This window comes from Nesoenas mayeri, assembly GCF_963082525.1.
Source record: "Nesoenas mayeri genome assembly, chromosome: 17".
Taxonomy (NCBI): Eukaryota; Metazoa; Chordata; class Aves; order Columbiformes; family Columbidae; genus Nesoenas; species Nesoenas mayeri.
In genome coordinates this window covers 5,814,249-5,834,405 of record NC_137565.1, presented here as the reverse complement: position 1 = coordinate 5,834,405, position 20,157 = coordinate 5,814,249, and the positions used below count along the sequence as shown (strand labels likewise).

The following is a 20,157-nucleotide window of genomic DNA, read 5'->3' as shown; positions in this document are numbered from 1 at the left end:
GCGCGGTGCCGCCTGGGCCGGGCTGGCGGCGCGGGCCCGTTAGCGCGGCAGGAAGCGCCCGGTGCCGCCGCCGCTGCGCACCATGTCGAAGCGCCTGAGGAGCAGCGAGGTCTGCGCCGACTGCAGCGCCCAGGGTAGGCAGCGGCGGCGGCCGGGGGCGCGGCGGAGGCAACGCGGCGGCCGGGCGAGCCCATCCCCCTCTTCTCAGCCCGGGCTTCCCCCGCTCCGGCGCTGAGGGGGCGCGGGCAGGTGGCGGCCGGGAGGGGGGAAACGCGGGGGCTCCGCCGGGCCGGGCACCCCTGGGCGGCAGGGGGCCCCTGTCAGCGGCCCCGGCACCCAGTGCGGGAGGAGGCGGCGATCCCGGCGCTTTTCCGGGGGTGTCACCGCCTAGTAGCGGCCCCCGGCAGCGGGAAGCCGGGTTTGGACGCGTTCTCGGTGGGTTTGTCCGTATCGGCCTTTTCGCGGAGGAGCCGGTCTCCCCCAGCCGCGCTGCGCGGGGATTTCGGCAGAAGAGCGCGGGGTCGCCCAGCAGCGGTGACCCCGAGTCCCCCTCCCGGGTCCCGGACACGGCCCCGGCCCCGCACGGGGTCTGTAGCTCGGCTTAGCGAGGGGAAAGCCTGGCTTAAATGAACCCTCCGGTCACTGAGCTCAAAGGTGGGGAGCTGGAAATGTGTCGCTGAAAGGGACAGTGGCCGTTCCGGGGGAGCTGTGAGGATGAGAGCTCTGGAGACGACACTTATTCGGAGGGTCAGGAGGGAGAGAAATGCAGAGCTGCCGGGTGTGTGACCCGCCCCGTGTCCTGGGTTGGGTGTAGGTGTCCCGGACTTGCAAAGAAAGTGCCTGATAGACTCATATTGAAAACGTTCATTGAGCAACATACGTTCTGTGTTGACATGCGCGTTATCTGCCTTACAGTGCAGATCAGTTCGGGAGCTTATTGCAACAAATCTTGGGTTTTAGAAAGTCAGTTGCATCTCTTCCTCTGACCATCTGTAGCTTTACTGTTCTTATATTTAAAACTGTCTGGTTTACTCGGTTTTTTTTTTTAGCAACTATGTCTATCTGTTGTCTTTCTTCCTCAGAGTTATATAGTTTTTGTTGTTTGCGTTCTATGCTGGTTCTTCCAATATAATTACTTCTGTGCATACTGAAATGCATTAAAATGCTGCAATGTCGATTACATTTAAATGGCCAGAAAATACAGTGTGCGAGACTTTTGTGAATTGGGACTTCTGTTTGCAAAAAATAAATCTGAAATTAACTCCCAGGGAGTTACATTTATCTTCATAGAATTTTGTTTTAAAATTAAATAGAGCTTGCATATTTGACGTAGACAGTTGGCCCTGTCTCATACAAGGCAGCATATCTATGCTTTTAAACGTCAGTGGTGTTATGATGCTGAGATAAAGTTGTGTTATGGCGTTTGTATTTGTTAAGCTCGTCAGGACTACGCAGTGTATCACAATCGCTATTAGGGTAATCTTGTAAACTGGCCCTTTGTGTTGTGATTTTAAAGTGTTGTCAGATATTTACTTGATCTTAGTGAAGGAATCTGCTGGCTTATCCATATGTATAAAGAAATCCCCTCTTTTCCTGAAACCAGTGAGAATTTGCGGGGTGTCCATGGCTGTGTCAAACCTGGGGCCGCAGCCTTGTCACCCGCATCAGATGCCAAATGCCCAACTGCTGTAATAATTAGTACTTTCCCCCTGAGCTTCGTTAACATGCTCCTTGTTTCTGCGGCAAAGCACGAATGGTTTTCTTGTCGATGAGGTGATTTTACGTGTGTTATGGTACACTTCCTATTCTGGGGCGGTTCACTCGGGGTTCGGGCCCGTCCTCGTCAAACGCTTCCTGTTCCTGAAAACAGACCTCGAGCTTCTCCCCTCTCATATTTTGGTGTTGGCTTAAGGGTGTTTTGGTTGTGTCCGTAATTGGATCTATTTTAAAAATGATTCAAGTAAATTCCAGCACAGACATCGAATTAAATTTAAACCTGAAATAGTAATTTTCCCATAACCTGACAGTTCTCTGTTTCTTCAGACTAATGCTCCGTTCCTTCTCTCTTTCCCATCCCCATCTGTTACTTGAGAGCAAATAAATGGTACTAAGCCAGGTAGGAATTGAGTTGAGAGGCTACAAATAAATGATTGTGCAGTTTCATTGAAAAAACCTCTTTCAGTTAAAGCAGTGTGACTCAGAGAACAGGTTGCAATGCCTGACTTCCTGCTGCTTTTCGATCTGTTCACACCATCAAACCTGCCCTTTCCCATATCGTTTGGGCTCCTAATCTGGGCCTGAGCTGCAGTGTATCCTCTGTCTGGCCTCTGCAAAAAGTGCCCAGTGTGCTGAACTTCTCAGTTCTCTTGCCAAAGCTGTCTGTTGTCTTTTTTCTTGTATTTTTTCTATCGCACCATCCACATTTCCAGTGGTACCAGTTTTGGACAGATTCTACATAAATGTGGACTCTTTCATCAATGTGATTTAGGTAGAATGTACAAACCGAGATTACAAGCAAGCCCTCAGCTTTTTTCTCTCCAGAAGAATTTTAAAGCCCCATTTCTGCTATGAAATGACCAAATAAACAGTGGCTGACTTTATGATGGATAAAGGGCCTTTGTTTGGAGCCAGTCAAGTTCTGTATTGAGATGGGTGTAAAGGAAAAAGCGTAATGACTGTCAGTCAAAGCAATGAGGTTCACAAGCAGCTGCAACTAGGGACTGAAAAAAAGAAAGGTAATGGCTTTCAGTTGCGAGTTTGGGAATGTGTGTGTGTGTGATGAAAAGCGACAAAACTCATTAATCTGGAACACTGCCTCCTGCCTTGGGTTGTTAGGCTGGTGCTAACACATCTGATTTCATTGTTATTTTTTTCCTTCTTAGAAGTGAAAGTTGCTAAAATAATGGAATGGTTTAATAAGGAGGTTGTGTGCTTGTTATTAATTTGTTTTTTAAAATTAGGTTAGGTGGTTTTTTAAAAAAAAAAAACAACAAAACATGCTTTAATTTGGCTCTGGGCTGTGGTAGTTACCAATAGATGCTCCCGTCCCTCACGGGCCGTGGTTCCAGCAGGTTTGCCTGCATCGCCTTCAGCACACACACAACATCAACTCTGCTTAGAAACCACAACTATGATCAGATCTCATGTTTCAGGGATTCAGTCAATTCACCGCATGGGTCAGCGAAGACTTTTCTATGATGCACGATTGCTTGGATGCATTGTGACAGGATGCAGAAGTTCTCTCATTGATACCAGCTTCTGCTGCACTCACTTATTTGGCCTCAAACCCATCTTTGGGTTTGAAATTAAGAAGCAGAAGTGATCATGAATTCCTTTTTCTTTTTTCTTTTCCTGGGATGTGCCAGACCTGAAGATCCATCTTGTTGCTCCGTTGCCTGTTACTACAGGATTTTGGCACATAGAGTGCCTCACTTAATGTCATCTTTTTGCTTATATTCGGTTTCAGTTAGATGCAACTTCCTACTTGGTTTTATACTGCACGATGCTACATAATAGGTAGTGTATGTTATTTACTGCTTCACCTTCCATCAGTTGTCTTGGGTTTGCTTGAATTTGGATCTGTTTGGAGTTGAATTAGTTTGACAATGTTTTACTGAGCCTTTAGCTTGACACATATGTATCTTGCTTTTCTGTTTTACTGTGGCACTCTTGAGTGTTTTTATTATTTAATGTGGAAATTAAAAACCATCATAATAATACAGAAGTGAAGGAAGAGCATGTAGGTACTATTGTTAGAAATATTTTTGTAGGACTTAACTAAATGACAAGTAAGCACTTCAGTAAGGCAATAAATTCAGTGTTCTGTTGTGCTTACAAAGTGTTTCCATAGGCAGAACTGCAAAGAGTGGAGCTTTTCGCAGGTCCCCTCGCTGTCCTGGGCTCCCCAGGGCTGCTGTTTCCCCTACATCCCAGCACAACTCTGTTAATAAAATTCACAGGGTCACACGGTGGGTGAGCAGCAAAGCCAAGGTTAGAGAGCGCAGCTCCTCATTGTAGATTCTGTGTTTTAAATACAAGGTCATGTTGCCTTTTGTGTTGTAATTAACGTGTTGTTTTTCAGACCCTTGTTGGGCCTCTATAAACAGGGGCATTCTGATCTGTGACGAGTGCTGTAGCGTTCATCGAAGTCTGGGGCGTCATATCTCTCAAGTGAGACATCTCAAGCATACACCATGGCCTCCAACACTGCTGCAGGTAAAGACTGTGTCTTCCTTCATTAAAACAAGAGAGATTAATTTTTTAAAACGTTTTTTATAGAATTTAAATCACTAAGCTTTCTTTTTCTAAGTTGTTCTCCTCTTATTTCTCTTGTTTTGCTATGATTCACCAATAAAATTAGAATTGTCTATCCCTTTTTAATTTGAAACCTCTGTTTTGGAAGGTCACCTTCAACTTTTCTTTGACTTGTGCAATGCATCTACTTCAACCTAAATTTTCAATATAGAGCAAGCTTTTGTTTTCAGTAGAGCTGCTGTTGGGAAGAGTAGAGATTTTTAAGGAGATTCTCATTACATTCCACATCATAACCTCCCAGGCGTGTCCCTGGTTCTGATATCCCGGTCGGTTATGGATGCTGGCACACAGAATATGAATCTCTGCCTTGCTGTCTGCTTGGAAACAATTACAGATATTAAATTAGTCAGTCTGTGCAGCTAGCAGCAACATTGTGGTATGTGCTTTGGATTTCAGATGGTTGAAACGCTGTATAATAACGGTGCGAACTCCATATGGGAACATTCGTTGCTGGACCCTGCCTCTGTTATGAGTGGAAGGCGCAAAGCTGGCCCGCAGGATAAAGTGCAGTAAGTGCAGAGTTACAGGATTTGTGGTTTTATGGAAGTGTGATTGTTTTATTCAGCATTGACAGGGGCAGCAAGATATCCATGGGAACCTGTTATTTTGTTGCTGGAAGAGAACAGGAGTTATTTGTTCAGTTTCTTTTTTTAATTGACAGAAGATTTGTCACTGAACATGGTGCTTCATTTTAAAATGTGAATAACTGCATGTAGTAACGTAGTTTAGTGTACAGATATTAAGCTGCCATAATTTTAAGTTAAATGTTGACTTCTAAGAAATATACACTATATCCTAGAGTCTGCAAATATTCTGATGTGTGTAACAAAAGTGTGCTCTGTATTGTTAGACAATCTGCACTGTTGGTTTTTCTTTGTGTCTAACTGCTGCTAATAGCAACCAAAGATCTAATGCAACCTTCACTTGTCAATTTTCCTTTTTCTAGAGCATCTGTATTATTGCAAAAACACTAATACTTGTTTTCTTTCCCTTCTGCTGCTTGGGGTTTCTCTTCACAGTCCCAATAAAGCAGAATTCATTAGAGCTAAATATCAAATGTTAGCGTTTGTTCATCGCTTGCCGTGCCGTGAAGATGACAGTGTTACTGCCAAAGATCTCAGTAAGGTTAGTACGGTTCTGGCAGTCTGCAGAAACTGCAGCTTGTATGTAACAGAGTACTGAAATATGAATTAAATTAGTTGCTTTTGACTAGAGATCAAACTATTGATGATCTTCAGCACTTATGTAAACAAATACAGCTTGACTTTAACTGGAAGCCGCTTTTTTGGTAATATATATGGATGCTGGAGGTGTGCATGGTTGAGAGGCATTAATTTAGGTTAACTTGGAGAAAAATGTTTGTACAAATCAGCTGTAGCAAGAATTCTGGCATACCCGTTTCTAAAAGCTCGGCTGAAAAATCAAATGCTGAATCACATTTATTGCTGCTGTATTAAGCACAATCCTGCTTCTTTTTCAGCAACTCCATTCCAGCGTAAGGACAGGGAATCTGGAGACGTGTTTGCGATTACTCTCCTTAGGAGCCCAAGCCAACTTCTTTCATCCTGTATGAACACTTCTTTCATTATTTCGATAGACCATCAGTTTGTACAGTTTGCAATATTTATACTGATTTCAGCAGATACACATTTCAGTCTTCTACTCAGACTTGTTGATTAAGTCGATGTTTTTCCTAATAACTTGTAGGAGAAAGGAAACACCCCACTCCACGTTGCTGCTAAGGCAGGACAGACTTTACAAGCAGAATTATTAGCGGTTTATGGTGCTGATCCTGGCACACAAGATTCCAATGGAAAAACTCCAGTTGACTATGCAAGGTAGAATGCTTTTATCTATTAACTAGTGTTCCTAAATATCCCCAAATCACATGATGAACCTGCTTAGATATATTTGTCCTGAAAATAATTTGACTGTGCTGTGTTGATAGATTTGCATGTGCAGCATTGAACTGTGGCTTGTAGTAAATCTGTTTATCTGACCATTTTAAAAACTTTTTGTATGTCTCAGAATGAATAACCAATGTAACTTTTGTGTGTGTGTATAAACCAGACAAGGTGGGCACCACGAACTGGCAGATCGCCTGGTGGAGATTCAGTATGAACTCACGGACAGGTTGGCTTTCTACCTCTGTGGCAGGAAACCGGGTGAGTAGACAAAAAATTGCCCTCTGAGATCCATGTTAGTTATAGGACATAATTCTATATGGTGTATAATCTTTGTGTCAGTGTTGCTGCACTTTTTATATGCATTTCGAGTATTCTAACATTATATAAATGGTACAGTAAGAACAAAAGAAAGTAGAAGATGTAAGATAAGTGATAATGCATTTAAAATTCAGATAAACCTGCAGGGTTTAAGTATACCTAAAATAAAGTTCCTGTCTGTTCTTTAAACAGAATACCCCTGAAGTGTGGAGAAACACACATATAAGATCAGCTGAGTACTGTGTAACTTCAAGGAGTGAATTGCATGGAAAATACAGATTTTTCTGAACATCATTTAGTTGGCAGGAGATACCATTTAAGCTCTAAGCAGCTTCTTCTCGCTGAAATGTGAGAGCAGGGGATTATGCAGTTAAATGGGCACCTTTTGGACGCAAGCACACTTGAAGAATTTGTAGCCATTAGATGCCATAAAGGCACCTACGTTAGAACTTTATTTTAAATGGAGTTTTAAGACAGTTGATAAACCTTAATTGGAATCTTTGATAACACCAGGAAATGGTGGTAGGAACCTTCTGTTAAGACTTGCTAGCTTCCTTTAGTTGGAAATGGAATAATTACATGCAAGATAAATTATTCTGTGTTTGCCTGTTGCATATATTCTTGGGTTCCTCATTACTGTGTCTTTTAGTAAAACTGAATAGCAGCTGTACGTCCTGACAGCGTTGAGAACTGTAGGCCAGTAACAACCTATTAAAGTGCAATTTGTTTTCAACTCTAGAGCACAAAAATGGACAGCACTTTGTTATACCTCAGATGGCAGACAGGTGAGTTGCTGATTCCGCGGCGTGTGCGAAAACATCAAAATAGAAAACCTAATAATTAAGTTTCCTTTCCTTTCTGAAACAACTTTAAGTTTGTTGTCATTCTAAGTTTTTAATGTGTGCCTTGGAAGCTTTTCTAGAAATATTGTTGTGTAAATAAAATCAGATAATCATAGGATTTTACTGTATTTATTAAAATGCAGGAGGAAGGTGAGAATTATATGAAGGGAACACACATGGGGATTCCTGGGAAACAGGTTTTGTAAATAAAGTAAGGACTAATTGAGTTAGTTTCCTGACAGAGCATTTTGAAACTAATGCTTGCAAGAAAACTGCATTTTTCTCTGAAAATATTTTTGTTTTTTGATCATCTGAGTGCTTTTAACTTTTGGTTATGATCATTGAAATCATACTTGTATAAAACACATCAAGTATTAATCATAAGTCCCTATCTTTCTTTTATTGCTATGCAATTGGAAATAAGACGGCTGTAAGTAGCTACTGTTCAACTTATTGCTTGCAAGTTTTCTGTGAAAAACTGTAATAAAATGAAAATTATAGAAACTATGTAGTAGTTGGTAAAATGATGCTATTGTTCAGATTGCTTACAGAAAGCGTTTTGTGGCGCTGCAGCTCAACTGCTGCTTGAGCTCTGAAATGTGGGTATTCAGGTTCCAAAGGATTCGGGGGATTCTTTTCCTTTAAATTTAATATGGTTGTTTAGAAGAGCTCGAGAGTATGCGAACAGATGTATTGCCAATGTTAATAAGATCAGTGTGTTAAAAACTATATTAAAAATACTAAAAGATGAACAAGTTTCAAATAAAAGTGACCTTTTAGTCACTGAATTATCAGAACGTAGCATTTGTGTTTAAACAAGTTGTTACACACTGTAGATGTAATGATCACTTTCTGTGTTCATAGCAGTCTAGATTTATCAGAACTTGCAAAAGCAGCAAAGAAGAAGCTTCAGTCTGTAAGTAAAACTTCTTTGTCTAGAGGTGGCAAACTCTGCACTTCATCTTTCTCAGCTGCTATTAATTCCTGCATAAATAAAGTGTACAACAGTATTTTTGTGTCTCTGCAATTGCACAGTCATACATGTCTCCTTCATGGATGATGTTCCAGTGCAGACTGAGAAACAAGTAATTAAATAGGGTGAAAAGCAGCCAAACGAGAGCAGAGTTGTGCTGTTTTATTTTCTATTTTATAAGGATTCTTACTAGGTTTTGTTTCTTTTCAAGCTGTAATGATTCTCTTCTACCCTTAGCTAAGCAACCACTTATTTGAAGAACTTGCCATGGATGTGTATGATGAAGTTGACAGGAGGGAAACAGATGCAGGTGAATGAAGCTTTCTGGAATGTGTATAAAATAAATCTAAATCGGTACATTACACACAACATGCTAGTGCAAGCATACGTTCTATTTAAAGCACTTTTCTGTTCAGTTATTACTGATACTGAGAGTTTCTTTGTCTTGCATTGTCTGGAAGTGACGTTAATTGAAAAAATCTTGTTTTTTACGAAGTAGAGAACCCTCTGGGGAAAAAGCCTTCCTTTGAATTGATTGTGTTTGTGTTTGAAATTGCGGTCTTTTATTCTTTGACAAGAAACACTGTCAAATAGTACAGGAAGGTTATTCCCTCTTATTTTTGTCTTCCTCTTCCTGGGGCAGTTTGGCTTGCTACTCAGAATCACAGCACACTTGTGACAGAGACCACCGTGGTCCCTTTTCTTCCTGTAAATCCCGAATATTCCTCAACTAGGAATCAGGTATGCAGTCTTCTTAATAATGTAAAATAGTTTTTATTTAACAGGTGAGGTATTCTAAGTAATATTGCGTTATTTCATGACTGTACAAGAGTTGCATCTGCTTGTGAAGAGGTTAAAATAGTTCCAGATTTCCCCTGCCCTGGAGTGCACCGCTGGGTAATTTAAATCACACTTATTGCAATAAATGTAATTGAACTTGCTTTAAGTGCTACAGTCTTAGTCTTACCTGGAAACTCTGCTGTTCACTTAATACATGATGTACTTTCTTTTCTGTGTTATTTTGTAATTTAGGGAAGACAGAAATTGGCTCGATTTAATGCCCATGAATTTGCTACGCTAGTTATAGATATTCTAAGTGATGCCAAACGAAGACAACAGGGGAATCCTCTCACTGGTTCGAAAGGTGAGTGCGATTTTGGTTGTCAGCTCTTCTACGCACGGTTCTTCAGCAGTTTAATCAATGCCACAGCTGCATTCAGACGTACTAGATGAAGAAAGAGATTTATATATTTTTTAAAATAAATTATAAGAACTAGATCCTGTGGATAGCAGGCTATTGACGCCATGATTCTCACCACTTACTTGTCTGAAACACTTAAAAAAATGAAAAGATAAAGCCATAAAACTTTGGTATTTTGGACAGTAATAATACATACCTATTATGTAGATCTATTTTCTTCTTGAACTGGGCTACTCAAATGATACTTTATTACGGCATGTCTTGTATGGTCTCTCTGAAGATATTTTCTATTTTATGTTTTTAACTTACTTTAAAGCATACACTTCTATTCCTTCTCTAAACTTACTGGCATGTTTTTAAATGGGGTATGTTGATCTACAGAAAACGTGGAACTGATACTCAAATCCATCAGCAATCAACATAGTAGTGAAAGTCAGGATAATGACCAACCTGATTATGACAGCGTTGCTTCAGATGAAGATACAGATCTGGAAACAAATGCAGCTAAATCAAACAGACAGAAGGTAGGTTGGAAATATTTAGACACACCAAAATTTATCCGTAAAGGTGATTTGCAGTGACTCTTTCCCCTTGTGAGGTGATTTAACGTGCACAAATGATCAAGAAAATGAATACTGTAATTAATTTTCAAATCCTTTTCAGAGTCATGCCTCAGTCTACAAACTTTAACAAAATTAAGAGTTGTGACTTAAGGAATTCTTATTGTAAATAAAATGTTCCTCTAGAAAAGTAATGTACTCCACTGTGCATGTCTGGAGTTAAGATAGAGATCTAATTGCACAGGTGAAATAACTAGATCTACCAAAACACTGTTTATCGGTGATTCCAAGGTATTTCACAAACATTTACTGCTCCTACTGAAGGAATATTTAGAGCAGACCAATAGTGACTGTTTTAAACCATTCCTGAAAATAGTGCAGCATGGTAAAAAAGGGGCAGTAAACCCAGCAGTTTGAGTTTAATCTTCACTGGTAACGTGCACACTGGATGTGTAGTAATCTGTGTTTTATGGCTTTCCAGTTCTTTATTGAATTAAAAAAAAATCCTGATGAAAGAGTAAAATCCTTAAGGGAAAATATTATGTCGCTGAAATGCTGAGACAAATGGTTTTGTGCACGGAGCAGCTAAGAGTTGATTGATATCAATTTTCTTTTATATTGGGCTAAAATTACTTTAGTAAGTGGATCTTATTAATTTCAACTTAACTTGAACCATGATTCCATTAAAGTACAGGAAAAGCTGTCAAAATCTCCTTGTCTTTTTTGGTAGTCTGTTTCTTAGTGGTGCGAGTATTGTTCTCTTACTGTTCACAGAGCCTGGATTCGGACTTGTCCGATGGCCCAGTGACAGCCCAAGAATATATGCAGGTTAAAAATGCCTTGGTGGCTTCTGAGGTGAAGATTCAGCAGTTAATGAAAGTGAACATCAACTTGAGTGACGAGCTGAGGATCATGCAGAAAAAGGTAACAGGCACAACAGCGTCACCCCTTCATTTCTTCATGTATTTTAGGTTGACCAGAATAAAACTGCTGAAACAGAAGATGCGATAACCCAACATTAGGGTAGTGAGAAAAGTGATTTTAAAATGGACCTGCTTTGGAGTCAGACGAGACCATAAACGTATTGGTGCAGCACATGCTTTGCATGTTGGTTTGGTGTTTTGTTTTTTGATGATGATGATGATCTCCTTATGTCAGTTCACTTTGACCTAAATTTTCCAAGTTGCAACGCAGTTGTTGCAAGTCTTGTATGTTTTTGCTGTCTTGCTTCAAGATAAGCAGTTTTTAACAATGCAGAAGTGCTAGCACACATCTCACGTGTGCACGTGTATCTATATAATGCACTTCCAACTTTTCCAGTGTATATGTTGTGGGATTTTTTCCATTTTTTCTTTCAGCTTCAAACACTGCAGAGTGAAAATTCCAGCCTCAGAAGACAGGCCACAACCAATATCTATCAGGTCCAAAGTGGTTCTGAGTACACAGATCCGACCAACAATTCTTCTTTAAAGCGGCGACCGTCTGCGCGGGGCAGCAGACCCATGTCCATGTACGAGACTGGCTCGGCTCAGAAACCCTACCTGCCCATGGCAGAGGTGACGTACCCCGAGGAAAGCATAACGAGACTGCAGCCTTTCCCTCCACACGTGAGTAAAACCACTGATGCTTCTGCATTTCTTCCGATGTTCAGCTTTTCTGCCTCTTCCAACTACGCTCATTTTCCAGAGCTACTCAACTGTCTGCTTCAGAGTGAATTTGAACTGTAACAGTTGTTCATGTTTGCTGTATTAACTTGTCTGCAGGAGAAAAAGCTGTAACAGTTCTGGAATATGTAAACCGGAGCTTTTGGCTTCTGCTCAGTTGTTTCTGTTAACCACGTATATGCCAAATATCAAAATGTGTGGCTGTTTGAAAACAAGGCGGGGGGGTGGAAATAATATTCCAAGATGAGTAGGTAAAGTTAATGGATTTCTTAAGATATACAGGCATGTGCCGATTTGTGGAACTTCAGAACCACCTTTCAAAACTAAAAGGAAATGGAAACTTTTTCATGAGGCCACCAATTTCTTATTCTGAGCTTGGAACTGGAGGCTGAAGATGATTTAGATCTGTTAGACAAATTCTTCCAGTTTAGGATTCTCCTGTATGATGTAGTAATAGTGGAATTCCATATCAGCCGCAATGACTTGGCACTGACGTGTTCACACTTTAGATAAGTGACCCAACACACACTAGTGCTTATTAATTTTTTTGCTGCATCTTTTTAGGTTGCCCTGTGGGCAGGAATATGCGATGTTATTTTTTAGGCACATATTTAACATCTGTGGATTTGTTTCTATGTTTCCCTTTTGGTAGCACTATCTTGTATTTCCTTCCAGATAAACAATTAAGCCCTTTAATACATATTTGGAAGATAATGGGTTTTCTTGCCTGGCATGAGCGGGTATGATTGTTCCATGCACATTCCAAAGATGACAGTTGAGTGCACCAGGGAATCGGTGCAGAAATTTGTTTGCTGGGTTTTTCCCCTGCTTAATTTAATAAGAACTTCAAAGTATGAAATCTGGGTCACTTTAAATTATATTGGCATGTTGATGTAAAGGCAGTTCTGGCAGCAAGAAATGTTAATGCTTTTGTATGTGGCAGTGTTTGCAAACATGACAGTGCTTTTGATAGGTCCTTTGGCTGTTTGCTTCGAAATGTGGATAGAAGTAGTGTTTCTGAAGCATCGTTACGTGGAGTTAGTTAATTTGGTATTATGTTGAATGTGTTTTATTCTCTGTGGAATTTAGCACCTCTGCAACATCAATATTAGAATTAACATGAAGTCAATTGTATTTTGAAACAATTAAGTCCGCGCACACTTAGCCAAATTCTCCAAATCATTCTTGCTTTATGTCATCTCCGTGGTTTTAAGAATGTTCCTTTATTTCGGTTAAGAATTTGTGTTTTGTTTTTTGGTTTTCCCGAGTGTTTTTCTCTTTCCCATTTTTAGATCGGGAGGAGTGCGTTTGTGACCTCCTCTTCATCTCTACCTTCCTTCCCCTCCACGCTTTCCTGGTCAAGGGATGAAAGCACACGAAGGGTTAAGTACCTTCCCACTCGGTATTTTACCTGCAGGAGGTGGCATCTCCCTCAGCCATCCTGCCTCTCTCTTCTCCCCTGTCACGCTGAGGAGCCTTGGTGCTTGCATGGAGCAGGATTTCATCACTTTCCGTTTCTTCTGCCACGCGCTGTGGGGACTCGCCTCTCTCTAACTTCACAACGGCTGAAACCTTGAGCATTTAACACCACGCACGGTTACTCCAGATCACTCGTTCAACTGCGTAATGCGGGGAGCAGCCAGCAGACAAGTTGGTGGCTGTTTGGAAGTTATTTTGCAGGCGCTCACTGACACTTCATAAGCCGATACATAACTTTTCCCGCTGACTAAAATGCACTGCATGAGGCGTACGCAGCTCACCGGGTCCTGGCTTTACAGCCTGCTTTCTTCGGGGCTGTCAGTTTGCACCAATCCACGCTGCTACTGATTGACCGTTTATCTTACAGATGTTCATTAGTTTGTTTGAAGCGAGTTCTTCAGGCATCCAAACTGTTATTCGTATTGCCCAGCCTGCTTTCTGCTCACCTTGACAGATGAAACGGCATGGGGATTCTTTTTAGCAAGACGCTGCTTTCAGGTCGAGATTAAAGACACCAAGAGTGTGTGTATAAAAGAAGCTTTTATTGGTGTTCCATCAGGACCTACAGAGTTTTGTTCTTAAGGTGTTTGCTAGCTACAGTACTGACTGTAGGAGAAAAATTGCAGCGTTACCAAGAAACACTAAACACGTTCTGGAAGCTCATGTTATTCCAAAGACCCTGTCTCTGCTGTGGTCTCGTGTGAGCTATTGGCTATTTGGGGAAGCATTGTCCAGCTTCTCAAAGGTGTTTTGTTTTTTCTTTTTTTAAAACACTGTTCTGTTTTTGTAGTGGGACATATATAAATCTAGTCTTACTAAATTTACCACTTCCTTTGCTACAAGCGAGCACAAAATGCCACCTCGCAAAAGGACACGTTGAGGGAGGCAAACAGTTTGGGCTAGTCTGTGACAGCTTCTTTTTAGAATGTTTTATATGGGATCCTTGAACTAACTGCAAGTTACATATTTAAAAGAAGGAAAAAAAACATTACATTTGCAGCTGTAGAGTAACATCCATTTCTGGCTGTGACTGGCTTTAGTGGAGCCTGAGCAGGTACAGGGTGATGTGTCACAGATCAACGGATGCTGAAGGTGAACAACCCATTGCTTTTACACTGTGGTTTGACTGGCCCTGAGCTCCAGCTTATGCTGCTCATGGAAAGTGCCCTCCAGCATCACAATGCACCGGTGGCATTTCGAGGTCTCACTCTGACTAAGCCTCTCTAACTTTGAACCAAGTATTAAGACAAAGTCCTTTGGGACCTTTGTTGTATCCTGTGTTCAAGGGATTATCCTGCCTGGTCAAATGCAAATCCAGGCTTGGCTGCAGCTGATACCAGTACTGTGTAGTACTAGAAACTTGCAGAGGTTTTGTTGTTTTTTATTGTACACTAATTCTATACTATGTTACTGGTTCCATAATATCCCATTCTTGTAATTCATTGTTGGCATTTGTATTTCTGACCATAGTGTAGAGCTTTGCCACTAATCATACTGTTCTCTATGCATCTGGGAAAGATGAAAGGCCAGACTCTACATATAATAATTTTATATCTTCATAATATGTCACATTTAGAATTGGTCTTTACTAGCTATCCTGAGAGATGAGCATTCAAAAAACGCTTGGTTTTTCCTTCTGTGTGGAGTAACTTTAAAATGGACAGAAAGTGTTCATACCGCAGGTGCTTCAAGGTTAAGAATTGTTGGGTTTAACATTAGATGAGTGCTTAACAAACATACTGGATCTTAACTGATGAAAGCAAATTCCTAGTCACATTTTTGGTCTATCATTGAGGCAGAAGTGTTTTCCTAAGTCTGTGGATCAGGGATGCAGACTGAAGGTGTCCCTTACAATCTGACACTTGAGATTCCCTCATCTTCAGAGCTGCTGTGAAGCTCCAAGGCTGATTCTTCAGTGGAGATGGCGAAGGACCCTGTGACATGACCATGGCAGGAGCTGGGGCAGAGGCTGCTCTGGATGTTGAGTGACACTGACGTGCTGTGTTGCCCTTCGGTCTTCTACCCACTGCTTGGCCTCCACTCTGCACTGGGCCTCCCACCATCGTTTCAGTCTCCTGTCTTTATTTGGACTTTCCTGTTGCAACAGACCTCAGCCCTCGTTTTGGTGTCCCATTGTGTGGTGGGCTCCCCCTGCCCGGGTCTGTGGTCAGACCCCCATTCTTGATTTGGCCTTAGTTCTTGTTCTGGCCTCCCGAGCTTGGTCTGCTTTCCACCCCAGTCTCGGTGGCCTCCTGCTCTTGGGTTGGCCGCTTTCACCCCATGGTCCTGCCCTCCGCACTTGACCTCCATGGGCCTCCCCGTCCCTTCCCTCATGGTGGTTTCAGCGTCAGGAGAAGGTGGTCGTGCTGCAGCTGTCTGTCTGTCTGTCCCCACAGCCCTGCTGGGTGCCAGGGCAGAGCCCTCGCTCAGGGCTGGTGGGGACATGGGGGTAGTGGCTGTTTCAGGGGCTGTTGTGCTAAAGAATGAGCTCACATCTGCAGGTCATGGTGCTGGAGCATCTCGGGGCTCTTCTTTCCTGCACAGCGCTGAAATAAATCTGTGTTTGTTGCAGACCTCGAAGCTGGAGAAGCAGAGCAGCGTGTCTGAGAGCGACTATGACAACCCCCCCACCCCGCTGGAGCTGGAGGAGACGGGGTAGGTGCGGTGACACAGCTGAAGGCACAGCTCAGCGCTGCCAGAGGACACCAGCCAGTTCTGTCCCACAGGACCGACCTCTGGTTTGCTGCTTTGCAGGTCAGGCAGGAAGGGCCGGCAGAGGAGCGTCATCTGGCAGGGCGAGGGATCCATCCCTGAAGACACCAACACAGCCCCCAGCTCCAGTTTGCCCAGTACTGAAGATGTGATTCGGAAAACTGAGCAGATCACTAAGAACATTCAGGAACTGCTGCGAGCAGCACAGGAGAACAAGCATGACAGGTAAGGCGTGAGTGCCGGAAGAGCTCCAGAGTTTGTGATGAAATGTAAAAACTTATTTGGGTGTTTGCAAACAGCCACCACCCACGTTAATGCTGGAGATGCTGATTTCACACCTACAAAATGTGCAGGTCCCTGGTGTTTCCTGGTGCACTGGACTTAGTGTCACTGGGTGAGCAGGGACGAGTGACCAGCACAGTGTGCCTTCAACAGAATTACTGAATATTTAGCCTGTAACTCACACAGTGAGAAAGCAGTCGGTGGTTTGGAGATGTACGTGTCTATAAGCTGCTCTATGAGAACTGTGGTTTGTCTATTCACTGTGTATAGAAGAATGTGACAGTATTTGATATAACAGGTGCGAACAGTCATTCCTTCAAACAAACTTCGATCAAAGAGTAGCAAAAACTTAAGAAATAATTTTGTACTATTGGTTAAGCTTTTGCTTTTTCTGAAGTCACGTAGTTACATACGAAGCTGTGCTAGGGAATGCTGAGGAGACACGAGGAATCACCAGATCATGTGTTGCACTCCCTGCTTCAATGGCCTTCCGTGCCGCATACAAAGAGAGTTTTAGAATATATATGTGTTTTTTTTGTTACTCAGTTGTTTTTAGAATAATAGCCACTGATGAGTGAAATTGAAGAGTCTTCCCTAATGAATAATCCATTGCGTCTTTTTGCAGCTATATACCATGCTCCGAGAGGATACACGTGGCAGTGACGGAGATGGCAGCGTTGTTCCCAAAAGTAAGTACCTTACAGCATTAATGTTTTTAGCCTCACTCCTCTTTAAATTTCCCTTCAGTAAATGGAAACCAGGAGCAGAAGGTAGGGAGAAATGTCGAGGTGTGTTTGTCACATCTTGCATCTCTCTATTTATTAGCACGTCGATTGGGAAAGGCTAATGTAAGTCCAGGCCTTTAATTTTACTCTGGAACTTAAAAACTCTAAGAATTGCACACAGTTCCTCCAAAACTGGAGGCTGCTCGCATCTAACTTGAGGATTGTGGCTGTGTGGGAATTTTGCTCCATTTGTCTCTCCCAAGGCTCCAGTTGAATGATGTTGCCTGGATTTCTTGCTTGCGGTTATGTTTAGATCTGTGAACCATCCACCAAAGTGATCTGTTTCTTCACAGCACACTCAGGGAGTGAAATCTCCTTCTGTTAAACTGCAAGGAAAATCTAATGCTGTTGTGCCTACCTGAACAAATTGTGTAGTACATGCTGTACCCTGATGTCAGCCAGGATATGGGCTGGGCAGCACTAAATGGGCACTAGGAAATTTGGATGATTAACTTCCTAAAGGAGAGTGTGAAGCACTATTTCCCTGTGTCCTGCCTGGCAGCATCTTGAAATATCCTTGAGATGAGAGAGGAGAGATTCTGGGAGCTTGTTTCACCCGCCCCTGCCCCCCATCTCCTGCAGCACAGAGAAGTTTGTGCAGAAAGCAGGGCCCTAGGAGCAGAAATGTCATGCTAAAGAACACTTGTGAATAACTGCCGACTAGTTAAAAGCGACTCTAAAACAGTTTTGTTGTTCTGGCAAGTTCAACTTTCTCCTTTCCTTTCCCAGAAACCCAAATCGGAGCTGGTAAGGACTTCTTTGCGTCTGCTGACATCTAGTGCCTACAGACTCCAATCCGAGTGCACAAAAACCCTTCCCGTGGAGACGTGCCCCACGACGGACATCCAGCTGGTGACGCAGCAGGTGATCCAGTGCGCCTACGACATCGCCAAGGCTGCCAAGCAGCTGGTCACCATCACCACCAAAGAGAACAACAACTGAGTCACGCTTGGCTGCTTCATGTTTTTTTTTAAAGGTTGAATTTCAAACAGAGGTGTGGAACTATTCAAATTTCTATGAGAAAAACTAAAGGGGCAAGAAACTTTTTTATAAAAAAACCCTCAGTATTACTTTTGCATGTTTTCTAACAATTTTATGATTAATTTAACCCACTGCCTTATCTCGTGCCTGTGTTGCCAGTTTAGTTACAGATAATAGCATGTTGCGAGTAGCTGTTGAGCCATCGTTATCACCTACCAGCGCTGTACCGAGCTCTCTAGATGTTTCCTTGGGGCCACATTCTGCTTTCTGATGTTTCTTGCAAAACTCCCACTGAAAACAGCCACATGCGTGGGAGGACGGAATCTCAGCTCTGTCCGGCCTGGAGCCTCGTGCCGTGGAACCTGCAGCGAAGTGGGCTCTGAAGGCTCCGGGACAGAACTGCCGCCCAGCAGGAAAAAGGTTGTAGTCCCGCTAATGGAGTGCAAACCAAATATTATCTGTTCCCATATCAACCGTTGTGCAATAATAATGTTTTTTAGTCTGCTAAAACAATAGTAGTTGTGGGCATCCGAGCTTATTACATGTAACTATACAAGGTCTTTGTCACTTTATGTTTTGGAAGGAATTTGAAACTTAATAGTTATTTCTTTTAGTTGTCACTATGCCATTAATGTATGTTTGATGTTACTTTAGGGCATTAGTGGTTAAAATATTATCCTTTGTTTCTGATTTAGTAATTCATGCTTAAGTTTCCTACAGAGTTTTACTGTCATCTTCAAGGCACCGTCAAAGCAGCATTGCTTAGTAACTCAAGATGTAATTTCAATAAAGATTTCTGTGATAATTAGAAAGGAAGACAGAAGAGTGCCAGTGCAAAAGCAGCTGTGCCTGCCATAGCGTATAACCTCTGTACCTCAACATATCCAAATGTGAAAGGATTTCTGATACCTAGTAAGTTTTCTGTAAGTCTTTCAAACCCACGCTAGGCTGCCTCAGAGGGCGGCAGGTGACAAATATCTGTGTTTCAGGTTTTTTCAACCAAAGTTCGGTGGTTGGTTCCTTTTCAGATCATGCTGTTTGTATGTGGGTATGAACACTAAGTGCCATGACAGTGCTGGATTGTTGTGTTGGAATTAGCTCTCTTTTTAAAGTAGTGCAAGTTTGAGGGCGCGTGTAGATGACAACCCAGTAAATCAGTTTTTCATTGTGGTTTTTTTTTCCCATTTCCTTTTTGCACGTCTGAATTCCAGAACTGTCTCTAAACTCCCAGCAATGCAGAGAGGCTGGGCCCAGATCTGCAAAACGACATTTGTAAAACCTGCTTCCAAATTATGCTCCTTGCAATTTAAATACATTGGTGTACTCTAGGAACTTTTCCTGAAATCAGCATCATTGAAAGGCAGTAGATGGTATTTTTCAGTCTGTGGGGACACCATTGTATGCTTTTCTTTACCATATCTTACCTGATTTCCAAAGGGTAACACCAAGTGATGATCTAAGTTATCAGTTGTTTAAACTTGCCTCTGTACCAAAACAAACGGACGCTGTGATAACTGCTGGTGCTTGTTCTGGCTACCCAAGCATTGGGTTTTAAATTAACCCTTTACTTTGTTGGAAGGCCTGGCTGTAAAAATGTGGCCAGCCTGTCACTGATTTCCTATTCTGTCACTTAAACAGCATTTCTAGTCGATGCCCCATCCCTGAACACATGTGTGTTCGAGGTTGGTTATGGTCACACTGTGTCATTGCTGCAGAACGTTCTCAGTAAAACAGGAGAGGCCTGAGCTCCTCTCACAAGCAGCAGAGTGGTCAGAACCAGCGCTGGAACTGAGGAGGAGCCCCCGAGTCACACAGCACTGCGGGTCAGAACATTTGTAATACCTGAAACAACAATGGTGGTTTTTTCTTTTAGGGCTAGATCTCCACTTTTTCCCTGTAAACAAACTTGCCCTTTCTTTACAAAATGCTGCATAGGAAAGTAAACATTTTTTTTGCCTTTTTCCAAAACTTGTATTTATCAGTGTCAGTCTGTCTGTACAATATTTTGACTTTTTTGTTTACTGTATTATTATAAAATGCTAAAACCCTCTCAGTGTGTGAAATTATTGGTTCTACAAAGAAAAGACCTTGGAAAAGGTTTCAGTAGCTGAGGAAAAGCTGCAGTGCTGAAACAACACC

The 20,157-nt window shown here is 42.2% G+C and overlaps 1 protein-coding gene across 6 annotated transcripts; it reads left to right on the top strand.

Annotated features, from left to right (window-relative positions):
* Nucleotides 1-18: 18 nt before the first annotated feature.
* GIT2 (GIT ArfGAP 2) lies at nt 19-20,060 on the top strand. 6 transcript variants are annotated; one of them, XM_080355461.1, is made up of 20 exons: nt 19-134; nt 4,082-4,215; nt 4,711-4,823; nt 5,334-5,439; nt 5,795-5,881; nt 6,022-6,152; nt 6,385-6,479; nt 7,279-7,324; nt 8,249-8,297; nt 8,592-8,664; nt 8,998-9,095; nt 9,387-9,498; nt 9,937-10,079; nt 10,890-11,039; nt 11,474-11,722; nt 13,072-13,161; nt 15,831-15,913; nt 16,013-16,195; nt 16,878-16,941; nt 17,767-20,060. In XM_080355461.1, exons 1-20 carry the CDS (start codon nt 83-85, stop codon nt 17,977-17,979), a joined length of 2,271 nt encoding a protein of 756 aa, XP_080211587.1. In that variant the 5' UTR covers nt 19-82; the 3' UTR covers nt 17,980-20,060. The 6 variants fall into 6 exon arrangements, with proteins under 6 accessions (XP_080211587.1, XP_080211586.1, XP_080211588.1 ...); XM_080355460.1 differs by having other exon boundaries at nt 8,246-8,297; XM_080355462.1 differs by lacking the exon at nt 5,795-5,881 and having other exon boundaries at nt 8,246-8,297.
* The last annotated feature ends 97 nt before the right edge of the window (nt 20,061-20,157 follow it).